Source organism: Pteronotus mesoamericanus, unplaced genomic scaffold (genome assembly GCF_021234165.1).
Source record: "Pteronotus mesoamericanus isolate MK-2021 breed Mesoamerican mustached bat unplaced genomic scaffold, CSHL_Meso_final contig_25, whole genome shotgun sequence".
Lineage (NCBI taxonomy): Eukaryota > Metazoa > Chordata > Mammalia > Chiroptera > Mormoopidae > Pteronotus > Pteronotus mesoamericanus.
This window is the reverse complement of record NW_026555105.1, coordinates 2,457,315-2,474,872: the sequence shown is the minus strand read 5'-3', so window position 1 is coordinate 2,474,872 and position 17,558 is coordinate 2,457,315. Positions and strand designations below refer to the sequence as shown.

The 17,558-nt window shown below is 56.6% G+C and overlaps 1 protein-coding gene across 1 annotated transcript; it reads left to right on the top strand.

The window, feature by feature from the left end:
* The first annotated feature begins 10,836 nt into the window (after nucleotides 1-10,836).
* PCK1 (phosphoenolpyruvate carboxykinase 1) lies at nucleotides 10,837-16,037 on the top strand. The gene is made up of 10 exons (XM_054573573.1): nucleotides 10,837-10,945; nucleotides 11,152-11,416; nucleotides 11,907-12,088; nucleotides 12,495-12,698; nucleotides 12,829-13,016; nucleotides 13,336-13,498; nucleotides 13,930-14,154; nucleotides 14,249-14,380; nucleotides 14,769-14,864; nucleotides 15,020-16,037. Exons 2-10 carry the CDS (start codon nucleotides 11,193-11,195, stop codon nucleotides 15,472-15,474), a joined length of 1,869 nt encoding a protein of 622 aa, XP_054429548.1. The 5' UTR covers nucleotides 10,837-10,945; nucleotides 11,152-11,192; the 3' UTR covers nucleotides 15,475-16,037.
* The last annotated feature ends 1,521 nt before the right edge of the window (nucleotides 16,038-17,558 follow it).

Sequence of the window (17,558 nt, the reverse complement as noted above, 5' to 3'; positions counted from 1 at the left end):
GGGTCATCAGAACCGTGACTCTTAACTTACTTTTATGTAACCTTCTGGTTACATAATAATCAAGTTCAAGTTAGAAGAGCAGCATCTTGACTTCAGTCTTGGGACCAACACCTGCCTGTGGGACTGATTTATCACTTTATTTTTCTTCTCGATCTCTGTTTATCTCTCCAGCTCTTACTCACAGGGCCTTGAAAACATGAGGTACAGCTCTTTGCCTGATGAAACTGATAAGTGAAGAACAGTCTGAAGCTGCAGATAAGACTGTCTCCCAGGGTGATGCCGACCCAGGACTTGAACTGAGCTGACATCTGAAAGTCAAAAGTTGAGGAGGCTGGCGGGGAGGGAGGCAGAAACAGCAAAGCAGTTACAGTCAGGGAAGGTTCGAGATGAATCACAAGACCAGGGTCAGAAACCAAGCCATAAAGTAAGTGTATAATAGTGGGCTTTCAGGCAGACAGTGGGCTAATGGCACAGTGACAATTGAATCCAGTGGGGGGCTGAGCAGCGGGGAGACGTGGGCTGGATGGAAAACTAAAGGAAGAAATAATCAAAGCCGACGCGGCAGGGAGAGCAGAGGCGTCTGTCACTTTGTCTTGGGAGAAATTAAGAAGCCAGACAAATTATGTGTACTTTCATCTGGAACCAGGATCAGGCAGTCTGAGACTGGCACCCTGGGGGGCAGTGAGCGGCGCTGGAGGGTCCTGTGAGTCGCCGCGGGGACAGTCGGGACTTGCCGAAGTGTGCAGGTGTCAATGAGGCGCAGGCGGGGGTGAGGTCTGAGGCTTGGCTGGATGTCCTTGACCTTCCTGCTCAGAAAGGGACTAGAAGATACAGATAAGGACAGCTGCAGTGACGGAGGGGCCCTGTTTACCCAGCCGTGGGCTGCTGCGGATGCCCTCACTTGATTGCCACGTGGCTTAGGCAGTCAGAAGGGGACACCGAGGCAGCCTGCTGGACACCACACAGCAAGGACTTCTGACCTCCCGCTGTCCCCCTCCCTGGGCATCCTTCTGAAAACTTCTGGTTAAACTTCTGGCTGGAGGGTAGTCCAGCCACAGGGGAGGGATTTTAGGGACCACCTAGACTTGGATGACATTGATGTCACTTGCCTGTCACCAAGAAGGAAATGGACGGGGCCCCTCTGAACACTTGATCTCCTTTTGCTTTCGGTTCCCTTTTTCTTCTGTCTGTCGGCCACGGGTTCACCAGGCTGTCTGCCAAAACAATGCCTTAGAGAATGTGACTCCGTGTGTCCGGGGGACAAGTGTGTGGGGGACCCTGGCCTGCTCACACAGCGGAGATGCCCAGCCGGGCGGGTCTGGCAAAGACCTGCGGCTCAGGTGAGCTGCAGGCCCACGGGCAAACTCAGGCCTGCTGTCTAGCAAGAGTGGGGCCCGGAGAGGTGGGGCTCCTCCCTCAAATGGGCTCCCAAGTCCCCATCCAGTCCTGCTGGGTCAAACGCCGTGGCCTCTGGCGGTGGAGGAGGGATTCAGTCTCCTTCTAGAAGGTTCTCTCCAGTTCTCAAATGTCACAACCAAAAGAAGAGGGGAATGCTGATCTCAAAGTCAGTGCCTGGCTTCTTGGCTAGTGCACTCAGAGAGCAGGCCCCGCCCTTCCCTGGGTAGGGGCCTGAGCAGAGCCCCGTGTAGTGTAGGCGCGTCTTCGTCGGCCCTGAGGCGAGACCTCAGGGCTCGCCTTCTGGGCGGGTCTCCGTAAAGGAAACGCAGAACAAAACCAAGAAAGCTCCCCAGGGGCTGCCCAGGTGCTGATGCTACTTACTCCTGCAAGACACTTGTTTTTCGCTTTTGTTTTCTAAAAGAAGAATTCTTGGACAAACGGGCCCTGGGGTCTTAGGAAAGGAGAAAGGTAAAGTAGCCCATGCGACTAAAACCTAGAAGCTTCTCGGTGATCTGTTAGAAGCCCGAACGCGAGGGGCAGGAGTCTCACCCCTGAGCTCTCACCCTCAGAGCCAATGTTATGAGTGACATCACAGCTGATGGCTCTTGGGGGGCTCCCCTTCACCAACTCACGAGACCGACGCCTAGAACTAGAAAGTCGACGTGCCAGTGGGCAGGGGAACGAGGCCCGGGCTGGGACCCTCGGCCTTTGGAACCCCAATTATAACGTCACGGCGCTCAGGACTAGAGAGTTCAAGCAGAGGGGTTGGCTAGAGAGACTGAATTCACACACTCACGCCACACATCTTATTGGGCACTTACGGTCAGGGCTGGGGCATAGCTGGGCCAGGGCTGACAAGGTGTTTTCCAACACGGAGCTCACATTTGAATCAGGGATTCTGGGATTTACCACGTCCACACATGAGGACACGAACGTCAAATGGTAATCAACGCCAGGAAAGGAACACAGCGGGGGCCGCGGGCTGGTGGGGGCCAGGAAAGGCTGGGCCCTGCATGAGAGAGGGGCCCAGCCGCGCACAAACGGGGCGAGTGCTCCCGGGACGCGGAGCAGGTGCAAAGGCCCCGAGGTGCCAAGGGAGGAGCTCAAGGATGCGCCTGAGTTTAACTCACAGAAGAAAAGCTGATGACAAAGCCCTGAGGAGACTGTTGGAGGCCCCCAGGGCTGACCACAGCCTGATCCCGAGGGTGGAGCCGGCAGACCGAACAGTTATAAAACAACAGACTATCTGTTTTCGGGATTCTTCTGGTTGCCCTGCGTGCCTCCCCACACCCACCTGCCCCCTCAGAACATGAGCACACTGTTCGGTCTGTTAATCAGACACCTGTTAATCAGTAATCAGCGTCCCAGCCCCGCAGAAAGTGAGATGAAGCAACAGTGGGTCAACCAGCGACCAATAAAGGCTTTTTTGTTACAACGCAGGTGTCTGCAGCCGCGGTAAGGAAGGGCCCATGGCCCCAGAGCCCGCCTGCTCAGGCCTCGATTCCCCTCAGAAAGTTCGATTTCCTCTCCGACGTGGACGTTTTCAAGGAACAACATCTGCCACATGAAACTTCCCTTTGACATGACAATGCCTGGCATAATTAGATACATAAAGAACAATGAAGAGCGAAGCGTTTCTAAGTATATTCTAAGCAGCGATTACCCAACATCAGGGCCTTTCAAATGTCACTTGAGGCGTGCTCATGTGTTCCTATCGAAGCAGGAACTTTTTGCGCCCTTCCCCTCCGAAGTACTTGAGAGCATTTAAAACCTCTGTGGTGAACCGGGGCAAGTCGCTCTGAAATTCAAATGCTCAAAAATCTTTATTTTGAAAAGCCCAGATGGTGTCCATCAAAGCAGCCGGAACGTTCCCCTCTCACAGTCCCCTAAGCTCGTGCCCCTGGAAATGTCAGAGAAGCGCTCGTTTAAAGAATGTGACAGCTTGCAGGGCGACGTCTGAGGAGCGGCACGGTCGATCGTTAAAAGAGCAACAAAGGGAGACCACGAAGCTTTTTCTTTCCCAAAGAATTAATTTATCGTCCAGCCTTCACATACATTCCTCTATTGGTGGTCGCCTGCCGAGCGCGGCCACTTCGTTTCTCTCTCTGTCTCTGCAGATGGAGGCTGAGAAGGTGCGTTTCGATGTAACAGACGTCTGGGATTTACACCTAAAAGGAGAAAAATAAGGAGTTAAGGCTGCTCACATGGGCTCCGCGTGTTCTGACCGGACGCGAAGATGTCTGAGCGCGGGAGCACCTGGTACCGGCTTTCGATGCGCACGTGTGAGGAACACGCTCCGGCCCGGCCCGGCCCACGAGCTCTTCAGCTGGTAGCCCAGGGCGGCCCGCTCAAAATCCCTCCCTGCCGGCTGGCGGGGTGTCCCGGCTCTTTTTCAAGAAGTGCTTGATGTTCAGAATGGTAAACTTCTATCCTGAAAGGTATAGTTTGCTGAGTAGTAGCGAACATGATCCCCCGACGGTCCAGCCCACGACCAGCCATTGTGTCCCCGAGAGGCCACTGGCCCAGGTGGGGCGGGGGGTGCAGCAAGTGTGGGCCTTTCTGGTCGCCATGGTCGGGAGGGCTGGTGAAGCAGGCAAATGCGGAGGGTACGCAGGGACACCAGGGCGAGGACGGCCCCCCGCCCCCCGGTGCCTGGGCTCAGCCTTCCCCTCGACTCATCTTCCTCCTCCTTCTCCCACCACCCTTGGGAGAAACGCGGTGGCCTGACTCACGTGACACCCACGCAGCCGGAGGGCTGACCTCGGTGCCCGGTGAGTTCTGGAGACGGGGCAGCTGACGCGGCCGTGGGCCAGCCCTGGCTCCCACGTCCTCAGGGAGCTGCAGCGACCCCGGAGCTGCTGGGGACCGAGGCGGGGGAACCCGGGAACAGTGGGGAAACCTTCGCCGGCACAGGAAACAGCCCTCTGAGGGAGAAAGCGTCCGCTGTCACAGAAGGTCGCGTCCGGCTGGCCCGAGTCACCCTGCAGGTAGGGGTGCAGGCGGTGCCACAGAACTCGCCGGGGAGGGGACATGCCATGGGCCACCGTGTCCACTAGTCTTTTCAAATGCCCCTGTTATTGAACAATGATTGGTAGAGGGAAGATATTATTAGTAAAAACCAGGTACCCAGATCAAGGATGGGCTTCTGTTCGCGCCTCAGCAGAAGGCAAGAGGAAAAAGAGTGTCTTCAGCAGCTTGTGAGAGGGATGAGCGGGGACAGGCAGAAAACGAGTCCGGCCAGTCATCAGGGCTGCCATGACATGTGTCCTCCCACAGGCACCTGCCAACGTTCCTGGGGAACACGGTGCGGGCGAGGCGACGCCATCCCCGCTCCTGCTTCAGACGGGGCGCGGCGGGCAAATCGGCTCAAGTGCTCGGTGGTCCAGTTCCACACAGATGCTGGGGTCTGAAAGCCCGTTGCCCACCCCCCCCCACCACTACCCCCGCTTCTCAGCCCTGGAGCAGCTGGACGGCCGCTTGGAGAGACAGCCCGCGGGGCTTGGAACGGTGGCTGCCCTGACTCAGACGCCCGAGCGCTCGAGCCTGCGGGTCCTGGCCGTGTGGGCCCTGGCCGGGCCCAGGGGCTGGAAAGGGGCCCGCGGCCTCCAGGTTCCCTCGATCCAACCAGGGGAAGAAGGTGGCCGGATCTCAGCCGGCTTTCGGCAGACCGGCTGCAGGACAGAAGCCGGCCAGGCCGAAAAGGGAAGCGTTGTAGCGTCTATTCCATCTGAGGGTGCAGAGGTCCCCCGACCCCTGCTTTCCGTTTCGCCACCTGAAGCACCAACTCAATGACGTGACGACAGACCGCTACCCACGCTGGCCCCAGTGCTCCGAACCCCAGCCAGTGGCCCAGCATGCACCCCCAACAATTTTACTGTTTCTTTAAATATTCAAAACACTCAAAATGAACATTTCTTTCCCCCTTTGCTGTTTGTCTTACTTGCTTGCCTCTTCAAAGTGGTGCAGGCTGGTTTGGGGAAGGGGCTTATTATGGGCTGGCATCTTTTCCATCAGACTCGGTGGTCCCAGTTCAGACAGACAGGGTGTTCTGGGCACATGGAGATGGATGGGCTTTGCTCCTGTACTAACATTTGAGAACATCTGTCCCAAGGGGCTGTTCCCACTATGTCCCAACTTGGAAATATTACAGGGTTCCACAGCCGAGTTAGGCACCCCGGCCCCTGGCGAGACGTGCCGGCTCACCCTCCTGGGGACATGTTCCAAGTCTGGGCAGGGTGAATCTTTGCCCCCGCCCTGGGAGGGGGCTGAGAGTGTGTGAGATGTTCTGAGTTTGGGAATTATCTCAGCACAGATCAGAAAAGACATCTTCTGTTCTGAGCCTCAACATTACAGGGAGGGGAGGAATTTGCCTAGTTACCGGGGAGCATTCCGCTCCCCAGCAATTACTGCTATTTCCAACAGAACTTACTGTGCCGCAAAGTGGATCCACTTTCTCGCTGCAAAATAAGCACGTTGGGTTGTCTCTGTGGGAAACATGCAATTGGGCCTTTTGGCCCGTGCTTGCCTGGGGCTGCTGCCTTTTCTCTGTGCATGTGCTGGGAACAGAATTCGGTGGAGAATTTGTTCTCCCTCTGTTTGCTGCAAACTCTCTCAGAAAATAGGCTTGCTTGCCCTAGAGCACCGGAAATCAGGGGCGCTGGGAGTTGGGACAGCCGTTTCAGGTTAGAGGTGAGGAAGCCAAGGCCGTGAGTGAGCCAGGGACACTGAGTGCCAGGCAGGGCCAGCGTGGGGCCGCCTGTCCTCCCACCCACTCTTCCGTCGGTCATTGTAGAGAATGCATGAGACCACAGACGATGCAGAAGGGGACAGTGGAACACGGGCGAGCTGGGCTAAAATCCAAGATCGCGTATGCTCGGTCTCCCCCATCAACTGGGAGGGGAGAGCTGAGACCGAGCTGGACAAAGTCAGGGCGAACCTGAGTTTTTAATTTAGTGTCATCTTACCGTGATGTGCTGCCTGTCCCTTTTCCCTCAGGGTAGTTGCGCACCTAAGTCACCTCCCCCTTGACGGCACTCGCGTCGCGTGGAAACAAGGCCTCTGAGACTCCAGCAAGAGAGAGGCTCAGCGAACGCAGTGTCTGTCGCTGGTCTCCCGGTGTAGGCGAGGGGGATAAGACAAAAGCCAAACCCACTGGGACCTCCGAATCCACGGCGACGAACGTGAGCAGCGATCCATCGGCATGACCTCAGGGAGGGGCAAGGCGCCGGTGGGGATCCCAGCCGCCCCCGCGCTGCACCGGGGAAAGCAGCGAGGCCCTCGCGCGCCGCTGCGGGAGCCGGGACCGGAATGGACCCTTGTCCCCTGAGTCTGGGTGCTGGGTGGACAGCGGACGGGATCTGATCACAGTGAGGGCGCTTTTGGACGCGAACGACAGACCACCTGACCAAATCGACTTAGACAGCGAGCGTCGTCCCCTCGCTGGTCAGGGAAGAGCAAGGCCAGGCACAGAATGCGCGCGGGTCTCTGGTCTACTTGTCCCGCTGCGGCCTGGTGTCACGGCCTCCCTACAAGCTGATAGTCAGCATCCGCCAGCGGGGACACTACTCCCTGAAGGGTGCAGTCATTCACGGGACAGATGTGACGGTCCACGTCCAGATCCCACCCGGGAGCCCTCTCTGTGCGGCCTGTACGTCTCTGCATACGCTTGACAGAGGACTATCTGAAGGAAATAAAGTTGATTGTATGGAAGGGCCATTTCTGCGGGCCACTAATGACTGTAACAGGAGAGAACCAGCCCTCGGAGAAGAGCCGAGTACCTGCCTGTGGGCCTTCATTGAACGTAATTTCCGCGCACGTCTCTGCAAACACAATGCTTTATTAGCACATGCCAAGCAAAGGGGTCTACCCTAGTTTCCTTTTAGGTTTTCACTGTGGAGAGACTATGTGAATGAGATCATGAACCCCCCTGGGGGAAATCGCCTAACGATAGAAATTGTCTTCTCTGCATTCAGCCCGAGATTAATATCTTGAGACGTTATGAGGCTGTTGAGAAAAGTGAAAAAGATTAGGTAGAAGGCCAGGGGCTCGTGGGTGTGGAGAGGGTGCTGGAGGCGTGCCTGCGTCCTCGGGTGGGCTTTCAAAGAGCTCCCTCCCACAATACCCCCAGCTCCGCCCTGGGCCCTTGTTCCCGCACCTTCAGAATAACAGACTGGGCTACATAATCGTTTTTCTTTGTTAATTGTGGTGAACTTCACATAACATAAAATGAACCCTTTTACAGTGCACAATTCAGTGTCATTTAGTACACTCACAATTATGCAACCGTCACCTCTGTCTAATAGTTCCAGAACATTTTATCGTCACCAAAGGAGACCCCCTACCCATTAAGCTGGATTAATGTAATCTCTTCAGAACCCTCTCGATTACATAATTCTTTTGCTCCAAAATAGGGAAGTGTCTCACTCAGCTCTGTAACAATACCCCGGAGGCTGCAGAGATGCGAGGATTGCCCCATTTGTGTAGAACATCTCAATATTTGTCCCTGACGAACGCGCTGGGTTGCTAGGGCAGATGATTCCTTGGTCAATCACTATACAGCCCAGCGGTGCTGGAAATTTCCATGGCTGGCCCTCTGGCCGTGGAGACCCGGAGCTGATCTGCACCCATATCTTTGGCTCTAGAACAAGGCACGGGGTTTACATTACGAGTTTCTTGTCCCCTTCTGGAAAGTCACCGTCCCCTTGTCTTCACCAGACAAAGGTCCTGCTGTTCCATGACAGCCGATTCCTGAACCGAGGGGCATTTTTGTGGCCGCCCCCCGGGCGGGATGAGCCTATCCTGTCACCCCCATCAGCGACAGGGTGAGGCGGCAAGGTCGTGGTCTGGCATAAGGAGCCTTCGCTCGGGACAATGGCCGGCCCGCCTCTCTGGATCTCAGCTGTCACCCCCCACCGCCCCCCGTGGAAGGACAGGTGGCGATTGCGGAGTTCCAATGTGCAGGCTCTGAGATCCTTGGTCTGGGGTCCAACCCAAGAGGGCTTTGAGCCGCCTCACTTGGCCCCCCACCACCCCCGCCATGAGGGGACTCAGTGGACTCCTTCCAGCTCCCTCAGGCCCGGCGTGGAAGCTGCCCGACTCTGCAGGAATTCCAAGTGCCAGCGTTGATGGCCTTGGACCATCTGTTCACCATCTGTGAGTGTCCGCTTTCCCGTCAGCCACCAGGTAACGAAGAAACGCCCGTGAGTGTCACAAACCTCCTCTGTGAGACCCCTTGCAAGCTCAAGGCTCTGTTCTCCATCACGGTCCCAGAACACAGCCGTTCCCCACCCCCACGCCTCACCGGCCCACGCCTGTGAGGTCTCTGAGGGCCCCGCCCCGGGCCCCGGGCTGCCTCCCCGACTGCCCGGTTCCTACGGCAGTTAGAAGCCAGGCGGTGACTCACCGCTCCTCTGTTCCGACTGAACTTGTGTTTCTGTCCTGGGAGACTCAGGACATTAACACCTTGAATTTACGGCTAGTGCTTAGAACTGCTAATGAGTTCTGGTTTCACGTTTTTGTTTTCAATCTACGGATTCTTGGAATCAAACCTATTACAGCTTTATCAGCCAAACGAACGCTGGACCCTTTTGGGGAGGTGAACCAAACCCTGGTGTGAATGTGTCTTTTTTTTTTTTTTTTTAAAATCCTTACCCAAGGAAGGCTATGTTTATTGATTTTAAAGAGAGGCGGGGTGGGGGGAGAGAGACAGAGAGAGAGGAACATCGATGTAGGAGAGAACCATCCGTCAGTAGCCTCCCGTACGCGCCCTGACCTGGGATCGAACCCACAACCTTTCGGTGCACAGAACAACGCTCCAAACAACTGAGCCACCCAGCCAGAGCTGCCTTTATAGCCGTGTGTTGGGCTGGGTAATGTCACTGATGTCACCTGCTAAGAGGGTCCCTCAGCAACGCAGCGTTTGTACATCATGGTTGAATTTAGGCAGGACACACTTGTATGTGGCTAACGCGGCCGCTGGTGATGAATTCTCTGGACCTCAATGGGAAATAATTTACAGCTAAACAGAACAGCTCACACTGTACTGATATTGAAAGAGCCCATTGGTTGAATGAAAATCTGGATAAGTGGACCGTGGCCATGGGCGGCTCGTTTTGGCAGAAGGCGGTAGCGCGCGCACACAACGTTGCAGTGAGAAAGTAGCCCTCCCGGCAGCCCTGCGAACGCTCTTGGCCTGCAGCTGCCATTCCCAGTGCCTTCTGCCTGTCCCCGGCTCTCAGACGCCGCCACCAGCTTATCAGAGGCGAGTCCCCACCCCACCTCAGCAGGGTGGTTGTGGGGAGTTGGGGCCTGGCCCCCTCCTCCTGACTTCTCACCCAGTTCTCCCCAGACACCAGCAGCCGCTCCACGGTTCGTTAAATTGGACTGAAGCTCTGCAGGCTTGCAAAGCACATTTTTTGAAAGAACTGTTATGAAGGTCTTGTTGCTCAAGGGCAATCTAGCCCAAAGGCCAAGCCCCTCCCTGCTCTGTTCCCCAGATGCTTGGGCTTGCAAGGGTAACACGAAGTGAGAGTCGGCACCAGGAATAAGCACACCCAGCCCAGAACGACTTGGAGAGGACACAGAAAGTTCCGGAAGAGGCAAAAGCATTTCACAAGGGCTCCAGAGCCCGGCGTGCTTATCCTCTAACCCCCCCCCCCGACACCCACTGGTTGGAGAGCTGGGAGCAGCTGCTCCATCTCTCTGTGCCTCAGTTTCCTTGTCTGTGCCTAGAGGGGGTTCATGCCACCTCAGAGGCCGGTCAGGCGTCAGCTGATGCAAAGCACTTTCGGACAATGTTCACTTTCCAGTCATTCCATGCCTACTGTGTGCCGGGCACTGTGCCTGCAGAGAATGAACAAGACAGGCAGAAATCTCTGCCCTTGTACTCAGGGTGGGGTGCACAGCGAGCACTCTGCAGGGTTATTGGCTCCCAGGTACACCAGACCTTTGCCAGTAAGTACCCATTCACCAGCACTTGGGCACATCCTTCCCTGGGGCCTGTCACCATGGGCTGACACCTTCCAGTGTGATGTCCCGCCAGCCAGCTGCCACCGGTACACACAATGTGCGGGCACCTTGGGTCCCAGACGCGCTCGAAGTCCAGGAGCTGCTCCCGCCAGCCGGGGCCCAGCCCCTCCCACCTGTCAATGAAGGGCCGTGGGCTTTGCATCAGCAGTGAACTGGGGCAAAGTTTAGTCAACCAAAAGTTGTGTAAGGACCTGCTGCAGCCGGCCAAGGGGTTGGAGACCTCCCAGAGCCCGTTCACAGCTAGCTGTTCAATGATTATCTCCCCGGGGTTTATTGTGGGGAGCCGGGCCAGAGCATGGCCGGCCGTGGCCACGATCCAGCAGCGCGCCCCTGACGTCAGGGGCGAGCCTCCTGGGTGGGGCCCCGGGGCGGGCCTCTCTGCTCCGGGGCACATAAAGCCAGGTGGCTCTGCCGCCAGATGCCAGACGCGGCCTTCCCACTGCGAAAGCACGCTGACCAGCGGGAAGAACCTGAAAGCGAGCCTTGGCTCTGTGATCGAGTTCGCCCAGCGAGAAGGACGGTAGGTCGAGCTTCTGCATTCACATTGCTAAGCATCCCCGAGCTAACACGAGCCTGCGTCCTTTTCCCCTTCCAGCTATGACCACTCTTCCTTCCAGCCGCAACACACTTCCAGTCTGGAGGTGGGCGGCCCAAGCAAGGCATGCGGCGCCTGTCGGAGACGTTGCTTCTTGTTTACGCTCAGGAAGCCTGTGCTTTCTATTTCAGGGAACCTTGGTGTCCGGGACCCTCAGCACAGCTCTGCAGAGATGCCTCCTCAGCTCCAAAATGGCCTCAACTTCTCAGCCAAGGTCGTCCAGGGCACCCTGGACAGCCTGCCCCAGGCCGTGCGGGAGTTCGTGGAGAGCAGCGCCCAGCTGTGCCAGCCGGACCACATCCACATCTGCGATGGCTCTGAGGAGGAGAACCGGCGGCTGCTGCACCAGATGGAGGAGGAGGGCACCATCAAGAGGCTGAAGAAGTACGACAACTGGTGAGTGTAGCCTGCAGCCTGCAGCCCCCACCCCCGCCCCGCCCACGGGGGGCTGGGGGAAGAGATGGATGAAGCTCTCTGAGCGGGGAGGGGCCGGAGGCCCTCGAGGAACTATATAGTGGTCAGAACCAGATAGACCTTAATTTAATAACATTTGTAGAGCCACCTCTTCAACGAGACAGCATATACAAGCAAACGCTTGTTGCCAACTAGATCCTGGATAAACATGAAAGCCAGACCGTCCCTGTCCTCACAGACCAGTGCACGGTCTCGTGAACGTCTTCCTGACCACGTCTCAGCTGGCATGGCTGTCCTCACCTGTAGAGCATCGTCAGTGTGCTCGCACCTGCTAGGCGTGGGAAGGACATGACAATGAACAAACGGGTCCATTTCTAAACGCAGCTTGGCTGAGGGGACCCAGCACCGGGTGTATTCAAAACAGCTGCACTTCCCTCTCTGATCCTAAGCTGTGTGCTTTTTATTTTTGCAGCTGGTTGGCTCTCACTGATCCCAGGGACGTGGCCAGAATTGAGAGCAAGACGGTCATCATCACCCAAGAGCAAAGAGACACAGTGCCCATCCCTCCAAATGGCCCCAGCCAGCTGGGCCGCTGGATGTCCGAGGAGGACTTTGAGAAAGCATTCAATGCCCGGTTTCCAGGGTGCATGAAAGGTAAACCGAACACTTACTTGATTGGGCAAAATATCCGCAAGCCTTTTATTGTTAGGTCTGTCCTCACGGGTATTGCCACAGTAAGGGAAAGCCGGTCACATGGCCTCAGACGTCTTCAAGCTCTGTTCATGAAACTGGCAACGTACTGACAATGTACATCTCAGTTTTAGATTCACAATCTGTCTCCTGGGGACAGGAAAACTATTTCCACGCGGGCAGAAGCCGACGTGCACATTTAGAAACACTTTTTTTTTTTTTGCCGTTCTGTCCGCTCTCCGGCGGACTCCTGCCACCCGGCGGGCCGGGGGCACGCAGGGCGAGATGCTATTCGTAGAAAGCAGTGTTGGTCGCTGTGAGCCCAGGGCCCTTTCTCACCAGCCCCCCCCCCCCCCGACTGACCCCGCAGGTCGCACCATGTACGTCATCCCGTTCAGCATGGGGCCCCTGGGCTCTCCCCTGTCGAAGATCGGCATCGAGCTGACGGACTCGCCCTACGTGGTGGCCAGCATGCGCATCATGACGCGGATGGGGACGCCTGTCCTGGAGGCGCTGGGGGACGGGGAATTTGTCAAGTGCCTCCATTCCGTGGGCTGCCCTTTGCCTTTGAAAAGTAAGCACGCGATTTCAACCGCCAAAGCTAGAATTTTTAAAAGCCAGCGGAGCCTTGAACCCCGGGCCCGTGCTCCGGGGACCTCCGGCGAGTGGCGCTGTGCTAACCGGGGCTGTGTCTTCCCTGGCAGAGCCTTTGGTGAACAACTGGGCCTGCAACCCAGAGCTGACGCTCATCGCCCACCTGCCCGACCGCCGGGAAATTATCTCCTTTGGGAGCGGGTACGGCGGGAACTCGCTTCTCGGGAAGAAGTGCTTTGCCCTCAGGATGGCCAGCCGGCTGGCCAAGGAGGAGGGGTGGCTGGCCGAGCACATGCTGGTAAGAGGCAGAGAACTCTGAGTGTGCGGGGCTGGGGGCCGGGGCGGGGGCTGGCAAAGGCCTAGGGCATTCCAGCGCCCATCAGCCAGAGGACAATTTGGAAATCCCACCCATGATGATGAGTGTGCTCGTGGGTGCCCCTTTGGAAGGACTTCAAACACAACCGGGCCCAGAGAGAGCCTTTGGGTGTCATCCAGAATATTTCTTTTGATATCTGAAGAAATAGATGTGGGGTCCCCGCCTTTCGGGGCTTCGATGCACAGCCTGAGGCTGAAGCAGGAAGGGAGGAAGAGCTCACGGAGGGATCTTGCCTCTGCAGATCCTGGGCATAACCAACCCCAAGGGCCAGAAGAAGTACTTCGCGGCCGCCTTCCCCAGCGCCTGCGGGAAGACCAACCTGGCCATGATGAACCCCAGCCTGCCGGGCTGGAAAATAGAGTGCGTTGGTGACGATATCGCCTGGATGAAGTTCGACCAGCAAGGTGACTCTCAGAGGCCCCTCGGTGGCCGACAGTAGCTGGATCTCAGGGAATTTCTGTCTTTTGGCAAACATGCCTAGTTCCCCTAAGTTCACACTGTTTGGATTTTTTAAAATGTTGTTATTTTGGGTCTTGGGAAGTTTTAGAAATAGGTATTCTACGGAAGCCGTCTTTCCTCTACTATCGAATTGGGATTGAAGTGGGACCCCCTGTGGCTGTTTGTTTATATGATACACAGGTTAAAGTAGTGTTGGTTGAAAAGTGATGAGGAGAAAGAGTTGTAAATACAATTGCTTGGATGAGTAAAGAGAGATCTATTCTAAGTAGGAGGGAATAAAAGGTTTGAGAATTTGGGAGAAAAGGGAGCCCAGAGGGACTCGGGGACACTCTTTGCTCGGTGCTCATGTCTGCTTCTCGGGTTTAAAACTCTCCAGGCAACTTGAGGGCTATCAACCCAGAAAATGGGTTTTTCGGGGTGGCTCCTGGGACCTCTGTGAAGACTAACCCCAACGCCATCAAGACCATCCAGAAGAACACCATCTTCACCAACGTGGCCCAGACCAGCGACGGGGGCGCTTACTGGGAGGGCATCGACCAGCCGCTGGCTGCCGGCGTCCGGCTCACCTCCTGGAAGAACAAGGAGTGGACCCCCGAGGATGGTGAGCCCCTCCCCCGGAGGCCCCGCTGCCCCAGCCCGTGGGTGCCCCGTGTTTGGGCTGACGCTCAGGGGCGTCTCCTCTCTGCCTGTTGTAGGAGAACCTTGCGCCCACCCCAACTCGCGGTTCTGCACCCCCGCCAGCCAGTGCCCCATCATCGACCCGGCCTGGGAGGACCCAGAGGGGGTGCCCATTGAGGCCATCATCTTTGGGGGGCGCCGACCTGCTGGTGAGTCCCCCCCTTACCCAGGCTGGGAGGGCCTGTGAAATCGCTCCTTTTCTGTGACCTTGCAGTGGGTGGGGGCGGTGCCAGAGGCCAAGCTTCCTTTCCAAGCATCCAGCCCGATTGGCGAGCGCGGGTGGATTGCCGAAGCTCCCCTTCAGGCCTCCGAGAGCCATTCTGAAGCCTTGGTCCAAAGTAGCTTTATCCATTGTCCTGGCTACATGGCCGCGGTGGCGTCACGGATGGGTTTTGGCCCTTTGGCGCTGGGAATGCAGAATCAGTGCAGTTAGAAAGATGCTGTTCTGCGGGGTCTTTCCGTTTTGTGAGATGGCATTGCCGACCGAAGGGTCGGAGTGTCAGAGCCTTTCGGGAACATTTCTTCTTTCCTGTTAAGGTGTCCCTCTCGTCTACGAAGCTCTCAGCTGGCAGCATGGAGTGTTTGTAGGGGCGGCCATGAGATCCGAGGCCACGGCAGCCGCTGAGCACAAAGGTGAGCCCAAGTCAGGTCCACAACCACAAAGAACAGTGGTTGGCACGCACTCTGTCTGTCTCTACGTCTTTCTGTCTGCTTCTGTTTGTCCCTGAATCTCTCTCGCTGTCCTATGAGAGCATGATTTACCAACAGGGCCCCCTCTCTGTTGGCAGGCAAAGTCATCATGCACGACCCCTTTGCCATGCGGCCCTTCTTTGGCTACAACTTCGGCAAATACCTGGCCCACTGGCTCAGCATGGCCCAGCGGCCTGCAGCCAAGCTGCCCAAGATCTTCCATGTCAACTGGTTCCGGAAGGACAAGGAAGGCAAGTTCCTATGGCCCGGGTTTGGAGAGAACGCCCGGGTGCTGGAGTGGATGTTCAACCGGATCAATGGGGAAGGCGGAGCCGACCTCACACCCATTGGCTACATCCCCAAGGAGGATGCGCTGAATCTGAAAGGCCTGAAAGACATCAACATGAAGGAGCTCTTCGACATCTCCAAGGAGTTCTGGGAGAAGGAGGTGGAAGACATCCAGACGTACCTGGAGGAGCAAGTGAACGCCGACCTCCCCTACGAAATCGAGAGGGAGATCCTGGCCCTGAAGCAGAGAGTCAGCCAGATGTAATCGGGCCCAGAGCCCCACCCCTTCGCACCCCGGGAGATGGACTGGGAGCCGGAGAGAGGGGGGTTTCCGGAACCGACACCACCTGCCACACCGCAATGACCAACCGATGAGCAGATCTGAAAGGCACACTTTAATCGTTCAGTTAAGACCACAGGATGCAAGCTAGTAGCTCACGAGATGGGGAAGGGAATCTTAGCATGTCTCCAAAATTCACGATTCCTTGCACATGTGTTCAATCTGAAAAGCACTCAGGCATTTCGTCCGTTTCCACTGTAGCTATGTGAGCGGTAATGTACAGAAAAAAGTACTTGAGCTGTACAGACGAGTGTGTGTGTGGACTGTGTGTGTGTGTGTGTTTATGTATTGTTGTCTAAAATATATTTAATACCTTTGGAAAAATCTCGGGCAAGATTACTTACTAGTTGTTGCTGGAAATGTCGCTTTAGTATTAATGTGTGTGTTTAAATTATTTTTGTATACCGTTGTTCCTTACCTTTGCATAATTTCAACTTTTCCCTTTACACTTCTTAGAAAATTACAAAATAAACTTTTATAGAAAGATGGATTTGTTCGCGTGGTTTTTAAGTACTTGGACCGCCAAGAGGGGAGGGCTGGTCAAGGAAACAGCTTGTGATTCGAATCCCCTCAAAAGAACGTGGGGCGTCAGGGGGGATGGGGGGACGGAGGGAGCAGAAGGTGTCTGCTGGGGACGTGTGAGCAGAGTGTCACCCGCAGGGCTCACAGCACGCCCCTGCGGCTTTCCTGGATCAGCCACGAGTTAGAGTCGAGAAACCTGTAAAGGCAGGTCTTGTGTAGCCGAAACGGGAAAGGGTAAAATGTGCTTTTGGACAAAAACTTGGGTCTGGGCATTGGGCTCCGCAAGGATGAGACTGTAGCCAGTTTCGCAGGCCTTTGTCTGCAGACTGTCCTGAGCGACACTTTTCTTAGTGTCGTCCCCGGGGCGGAGGGCAGAGAGACAAGTGTCCTCCGGAAAGGACAGCCAAGGGGGCCTCCCAGGCCTGGGTGTTAATGGAGCGCCTTCTGGAGACAGAGCCCCACGTCAACAGGGGGCTGGCCGAGCGCTGCCCCTGGCGTCGGCCTGAAGCCCCAGCCCAGCCGCTCGGCTCGCAGCGTTTACTGGGTGTCGCGGATAATCCGGACGAGCCACCGGCCTGACCCGGAGAAGCACGACTTGCTCAGGTGGTTCCCTTTCTGGTCCTGAGCCGTTCCATGGCTCCACTCCTCCCCTGGGCTTCCTGTCTGACTCCCTGTCACAAACCCGCACCTGGACTTCCTGTCACACACCTGGGCTTCCTCTCACAAACCCGCTCCTCCCCGCAGGCTGCCTTGTGCCCTGCAGCGCCTCCACAAGGAGGAGGAGTGGAGGCCACCCCGATTCTATCGATGGGGAGATGGAGGCCAGGTGGTAGCAGCCAGAGTTTCCTTTCCTTTTAGGGAGCTGGGAGCAGGCCTGCTCTCCTGACGCTGTCGTGTGCTGACACCCAAACCCTTGGGAGTGGCGGGGGGAGGGCGCTGAATGGGATTCCAAGCGATTCATTTACATCTGTGGCTTTCATTCTGGTTTGTGTTCCTCCGCACAAGCCTTGCTCTGACTCCAACACCGAACGTCTCAGGGACACGGAACAGAAGGCAGCCCGCCTGGGGCCGAGCAGGGGCGTGGGGACCCAGGCCGCCTGGTTTCCACTTCTCCAGGGCCTGGTGGCTTCTGAGGTGGTTCCCCAGACCCTGTGAGGGCTCAGGACAGACCTGGGCGCCGCTGTGGAAGTGCCCACCCCGGGCACGGAGTCCTAGCGCAGCCCTCAGCAGGCGTTACCCTTTGTGTAAATCCGGCCGTTTTGGAGCTCCTCTGGCCCCTGCCTTGCACGACCCCCTCACCTGGTAGGCTTGGGCATGACCGCCTTGCCCCCAGGCCCTGGAAGCCTGGAGGACAGCCTAGAGGAGGTGCCTTAAACAGATTAAGAGTTTTCAAGGGACCAGAAGTACACAACAGTTGCCGTTGACTGGCCCATGACTCAGTTTCCCCAAGCTGTGGCAGCTGCGTGTTCCCTCCCGCTCCACGTCCT

Bases quoted from the DNA above. Each gene is read 5' to 3' on its own strand.
- PCK1 (XM_054573573.1), top strand. From the start codon at position 11,193: ATGCCTCCTCAGCTCCAAAATGGCCTCAACTTCTCAGCCAAGGTCGTC. The intron at 13,499-13,929 runs GTGACTCTCAGA...AAAACTCTCCAG, and splicing joins GATGAAGTTCGACCAGCAAG to GCAACTTGAGGGCTATCAAC. The intron at 14,381-14,768 runs GTGAGTCCCCCC...TTTCCTGTTAAG, and splicing joins TGGGGGGCGCCGACCTGCTG to GTGTCCCTCTCGTCTACGAA.